The 6,490-nt window shown below is 41.0% G+C and overlaps 1 protein-coding gene across 1 annotated transcript in view; it reads left to right on the top strand.

The window, feature by feature from the left end:
- The window catches only part of USP54 (ubiquitin specific peptidase 54), a 147,361-nt gene that overhangs the window by 131,246 nt on the left and 9,625 nt on the right, over positions 1-6,490 (top strand). The window contains exons 18-19 of the mRNA XM_019624685.1: positions 2,324-2,442; positions 6,210-6,396. Of these exons, the coding sequence (XP_019480230.1) occupies positions 2,324-2,442; positions 6,210-6,396 (306 nt within the window). The remainder of the gene's footprint in view (positions 1-2,323; positions 2,443-6,209; positions 6,397-6,490) is intronic.

Raw genomic sequence — 6,490 nt, 5'->3', positions numbered from 1 at the left:
GCTGCTCAGCTCGGGCTGACTCGAACCGCTGTTGCTCAGAGCTCAAACTCTTGAGCGAGCTCTTAACCAACTGAGCCACTCAGCCGGCCCAAGCCATTTTTTTTTTAATAAGCCTGTAAGATTTCTGTATCTTTTTTCCCCTTGCCATTTATTTGTTGAAGAAATTTGGCCATATGTCTTTCACATTCTAGATTTTGCTGATTATATTCTAGTAGAGCTTTCTTTCTTTTTTTCCCCCTAAACATGTCCTTCTAGCCTGTGTTTTTCCTGTACCTGGTAGTTAGGGCTAGAGACTTATTAAAATCAGGTTCAATTTTTTAAAAATAGGAGTACTTCGTAGGTTAGTACTTTGTACTTCTTATAGCATATCAAGAAGTACATAATGTCTGGTAATCTGTCTTGTTACTATTGATCAATAGTAGACCTCATCTTAATTCTGCCTTCTATCAAATCCAGAAATTCCCTCAAGAGTACTCCTTACAGATGGCCACCTCCACCTCTGCTTAAATATTTTTAAAGGAATCAGAGGCTCCTGCCTTCAGGAGGTTTCAATGGCCACCTCCTTTTCTAGGAATCATGTTTGACTTGATTAAGGAGTACCAGATTCTAATCATTACAGCTGTAATTCTTAAATCTGACTGCCTATCAGAATCACCTGAGGAGTGGCTTTTAAAAAAACAGAGAAATAACTTTAGATTAATGGGATCACAGCACCTATGCTGTTTTTATTATGGACAATTTTTCTGTTTATCTGTTCTTCCCTCACATCAATCCCTACCTTTTATCCCCCACCTTCTCAGGTAATAATCGAATATGCATATTTCTGTAGTTTTCTGTTCATAAAATCCTTTGTAAATATACACATACAGTGTTTTTTTGTTGTTAGGGAATAATATTACAGATTTTTTTCCTTTTAACTCAAAAATACTGGATGAAAATCCCTTCAAGTCATCTAATTTAACTCAATTCATCCTTTTTAGTGGCTGGGCAATATTTAATATTGAGGATACCATAATGTATTTAGCCACATTATGCTGCTATAGATTGGAATTACTTTATTTCTAGCTCTTGGCCACTACAAACCATGCCACAATAAACAAGTATTTTTGTTTCTTAGTCCCAGGTGTACAATTGTTGGATAGGAGGGTAAATATATTTTCAATTTTAATGGATATTTTTAGATTGCTTTTTAGGAAGACTATAACATTTTACATTTCATAAACAGTGTTTGACGATATTCTCCTACACTTTTGGGGGAAGCCTTTTAAAAATAAATATTCCCAGGCTCCAGCCACAAAGATTCTGATTCAGCGTGTCTGTGGAGAGGTACTGGCAGCTGCGTGTCTTAAAGCTCCTGGATGAATCTGAGGTGGTTTTAGAACCACTGCGTGTAAGCACCGGGAAACATGAAAAATAACTGGTCTTCTAGCTTTGTGTCAGCAATATCCTGCGTTAGCCAGATAACATATATTAGAATCAAAATATCAAATCAAGACATGAATTGGCAATAGACATAAATATATGTATCAAATATAGGTCAAGGACATGTGCATCTTTAGAATGGAAGGCTTAATTAGTTGTATTGAGGCAACAAGCCCCTTGGGAGCCACACACCCATTTTGGAGCAGCTCTTCCCTTCACAGTCTAGCAAGATTTTGAGGAAGAGATAAGCATTTAGAGATCGTTTAAAATTTAAGTGATTGAGAGAAGTTAGCGGGGGAAATAAAAGTGCATTACACATATAAACTGTTCCTGAAGAGCTCTTGCTCATAACAGTAACAGGAAGTAAAAATCGAGAGACTCGAATGTTAATACTGGTTAAGCCACTGACTACCTATAAGACTCGAACTCATTTTCCTGTTATGTAAAATGATGATGTTTGATAGATGACTACTATGATCATTTCAGTTTCTAACTTGACTGGAGATAATAGTTCCCTTTGTTATCACAGACATTCTAGAGAATCACTATGTTGGAAAATTTCCTCTGTATATACCAGTCTTGGGCCCAAGTCTGACAGCAGCAAAGTTGATTGTGTTTACAAAAATGAAATGAACCAAGATAGGGACATTCAGCTATCTGTCCACAGAGCCCCTTCACAAGGCTTTTCAAGGCCTGTGTCCGCAGACCCTGGTGGCCAGCAAGAAACTACCCATGTTCTGAAACTCCTGTTTGTATGTTCTAGGAGCACACCCTCCGTTAGAGTCAGGGATGCATATTTGTTATTTAATGAAACAAGAACTCCCTTTTGTGCTGCTCGGCTCAGAGGTCAGGCTCTAAGACATGAGGTGGCTTCAACTTGTATTTTTGTTTTCCTCCCCAGGCTCTGCAGATGGTGTGGGGAGAAGGTTGCATTCAGCCCCTGGCCTTGGTCTCTCAAAGACCCCAACAGCAGAAATGGAGCATAGTCTCCATGAAGCCAGCCCAGCATCTGCTTCTCAGGTAGCAGCCTCAGGTGCTAAAGTGCTGGGCACGGGGTGATGTGTTGGAAGGAACTGTGGGGAGAGATGAGTGGTAGGTTTGGTGGTAAGGCAGGGGCATGGTAAAGTGGGGCTATTAGGAGAGAACGAGGTCTATGACTGAGCTTCTTTTGAGTGAGGAGATTGCCACATGGGCACTCTCAAATATATCTAATTCAGGTCTTCTCTAGTGAGTCTTACCCTGTTCTCTCCCATATCCCTGGGGACAGGGCCTGTGCAAAAACCACAGATCTGGTGTTATGTGACTGGCTGTATGTGTCTGTGTACCTGAAGGTTGCACCTTGCCCAGGCACCGGGGATGATAAGCAAGGTGCAGAGAACTTTTGCTGTATCTCACGCAGTCTCAATGGCACTGTTGTCTTAGAGAGGGAGGAAGCCTCAGTGTCTTCCCACAGTTCTATGAGTAAAATCAGGGCCTGTCTCTTCAGAGCACCCTTTCTCTTGCTAGGTAAAATATAGTCCAGGTGAAGGGACATGAGAAACTGAAGGTTATAATTTTGGGGAAAGCCATGTGCTCTCAGCAGAAATGAGGACACATGGTGATCATTTTATTGACACACATTTAGTTGGAGCCCCGAGGAACGTCCCTTCCCTATAGCAGTTCTGCAAGGTATATTATAGGGTTCCCCAGGATGAGAGGAGTCCCTGTAGCCTTGAGAAGGATCTCTGAGAAGCAATGGCTCCTGATTGGGTCATAATCCATTGCACTAATCAAAGGAAGAGGAAAAGAGATGGGATGGAGTATTGTTTTGCCTTTTCTTCCCCACCCCAGTACATGATTGAATAAGGTAGTGTGTATTCAAGCTGAAATGAAGCATGTACATTAGCACGAAAAGGAAAATGATTTAAAATCCTCCTTCTTGAGGCCTTTCTTACATAATGAATGCAGTAATCTATAAGTGAAAGGAACAGGGACTCCCAAGTCAGCAGAGATCAACAAACTCAAATAGTTTTCCATGTCCGGGTTTATAAATCGAGCCTTTTGAGAATTTCACCCACTTGCCCAAGGCAAGCTGAGTTTTCATTACAATAGAGGTCGGATGCAAAGCTCCAGGACATGGAAACTTATTCACTAGGTAAATTCAGTGAAAATTTAAAAACAGGTTTTAAATATGTGGTATAAAAATAAAAAGGTACAAAAGGATAGATAGCGAAAACTAAGTCTCTAAGGCTCTACCGGACCTGCAGATTCAGTTTCTCTTCCATGAGGCAGTCATTTTTTTCCAGTTTATCGTTCAGAAGTTCCTAAACAACTGAAAAGTTTGCCATTGGTTTTTGGAAAAAACCTTAGTAGTCTTTTCTGCCCAGCATTTCTTCTCATATACCTTTAATGCATTTCATGGCAAACTGTTGCTTTCCTAGGAGATTTGGCTTCCTTTCTCCTGACTTCTGTATTACTTATTTATTCATTGATTCATTTTAAACAAACACTGAGCTTATGTTCTGGGTGTTGTGCCAGTTGCTGAGGATACAGCAGGAAGTGAGCTAGGTGTCGTTCCTGCTCTCGTGGGCTTGACAGTCTGCTGAAGGAGGCAGATAAGGAAACAGTTATAATATGACAGGATTTAATGCTGTGGAAGCATAATAGAAACCAGGCTGGAGGGATCAGGGAAGGCTTGCTGGAAAAAAAAAATCTAGCAGGTAAAGGGACCTGAAGCAGATATGAACTGAATTAAAAGAAGCTACTTTGGTATGGCAGGATTAGAGACTGGCAAAGGAAGGACAGAGAGTGTTGACAAGCAAGACTGGAAAGAATCTAAACAAGGGTCATATCATGAACCACAGTAAGAAGTTTGGGAAGTAGAGAAGTGGATATATTGGAGAGCCAATTAAGGAGTAAAAATCGATGGGACTTGGTGCCTATGTGCCTGGATATGGGGAAAGGAGAATCAAGCAGCCTATCCAGGAATTACGGGTTGATTGATGATGATATATTTGAAGGAAGAGAAGCAGGAATATATTTAAGGGACGAGAGTTGTACAATTTTGGATATATTAAGCTCGAGTGGAGATATCTGGTAGGCCTTTGGATGTGAAACATACAGGCTTACAATGGAGATTTGAGAATCATAGCCATTGAAAAGAGGAAAAGAGTATTGCGAAGAGAGGAGCCAGGATACATCCCTGAAGAGTATCAGATTTAAGGTGGTTCTTCTGAAGAACACTAAAAAGACACTTAGTAAAAGAGATCAGAGAGATAGAGGGGAAACCAGGGATGTGTGGTATTACTTTCTTCTATCCAGGAGAAAGGAATAGTTGGCTGTGTCACATGCTGAGAGGACCTGGTCCTTAGGCTATAAGGTAAATGCCTACAATGTGCCATGCTCCCATAGGTGCTATGAGCATACTGATGAAACAAACAAATCTGTCCTTAAATAGCTTACAATCTAGTAAGGAAATAAGATATACTGGCATATAGATTATCTTATTTAATGTATTATTTATTAAGTGCTTGTAATTTTCCAGGTGCTGTTCAGGGTGCTGGGGATATTGGAGTGAAAAGAAACATATTCTACTAGGAGAGAAAGACAATAAACAAGTAAATCCAAGACAATGTGTGATAAAGAAGAGTAAAATAAAGCAAGGGGATGAGGAGTGAAGGGGTAACTGGTTATTCTCAGGGCTATCTTTGAGAGAGAGTAGTGAGGGAAATCGGCTCTACGGAAGTAACATTTGATCAGAGACCTCAGTGATATGAAGGTGTGAGCCATGGGAAGAACATTCCAGGTGACAGGAGCAATAAGAGGAAAGGGCTTGAGGTGGGATGAGCTTGTTGGTGTGTTTGAGGAACATTAAAAAAGTTAGAGTGTGAAAGGCACAGGAATGTTAGGAGATGAAGGGAGAAAGATCGGCGTTGCCATATCACGTAAGAACTTGCTGGCTGCAAATAAGGAGGCAGTGGGTTAGAGATAGGAAGATCAGATTGGAGGCTGTTGCAGTGGTCCACCTGAGTTTAAATGTGAAACCTATAGGTTAAAATGACAGTACTTGGCAAAGGCAACTAACGGAATTATGGATGAGAAGTGCAAAATCAAGGGCAATTTCAACATTTGAGTTTAGGTGACTTAGGAAAATTGTGGTACCAGGAGGAAGAGTTTGGAAAAATGTTGGTTCAATTGTGGACATACTAGTATTTCACATGTTAAAGGGGATATTTCTGAGGCTCTGCCACAAAAGTGAATGACTAATGGAGTATAGAGCAGGACATAAGCATCAGTGTGTACAAACTTGACAGGCAAACGAGACTGTGGATTATAGCAGTGACAGGAGAGAAAATAGAGTAGTCAACTTCTTGCTTGTACATTTAAGAAGACATTTTGGTACCCAGTTTTAAAGAGAGTATAGAATTTTCTTTCTCAATCTCCCAGGTTTTCTGAATTTTCCCCTCATTTCTTCTATTTTAAAGTTTCTATCTCATTCTCTCTAACTCTAATGTTAGCATTAAGGATTTGCTAAAGACCCATGTGGTGGGGTAGGGAATGTGAGGGCTGTGGGGAAGACAAGTTAAGGGAAGAGGGTCCGCAGTTTGGTGTCTCCAGTTCACAGCAATCAGGACTTTTCGTAGAAGGACTAACAGGGAGAGTGATGGACTAAATCAAGCCCCTTTCCAGAACAAGACATGTTTGCATTCTAGTTCCATCTCCCCCTGCTTGCCTCACTGTGTTTACCCAACCATATCCTGCTGTGTGTTAATCTTCATCTCTATGTTTTTTTGTTGTTTCATTATAAGGATTCATCAAACTCGAGGAAAAAGCCTTTGGAAACCGGGCACCGTTGTTCCAGCTCCTCTTCCCTCCCTGTCATCCATGACCCTCCTGTGTTTCTCCTTGGTCCCCAACTCTACCCACCCCAACCACAGTTCCTGTCCCCAGATGTCTTGATGCCCAGCGTGGCAGGGGAGCCCCATAGACCCCCAGGTAACTCTCCCCAAATCTAATATTATGTGCCAGTATACCAGAATGTAGTATCTTTCCAGGGACCTAAAGGATCAAATCAGTATACGTGTGTGTG

The sequence above is a fragment of the Hipposideros armiger genome, unplaced genomic scaffold (assembly GCF_001890085.2).
Source record: "Hipposideros armiger isolate ML-2016 unplaced genomic scaffold, ASM189008v1 scaffold_15, whole genome shotgun sequence".
NCBI lineage: Eukaryota > Metazoa > Chordata > Mammalia > Chiroptera > Hipposideridae > Hipposideros > Hipposideros armiger.
Note: the sequence above shows the minus strand (reverse complement) of the source record. Positions and strands in the feature narration are given on the sequence as shown.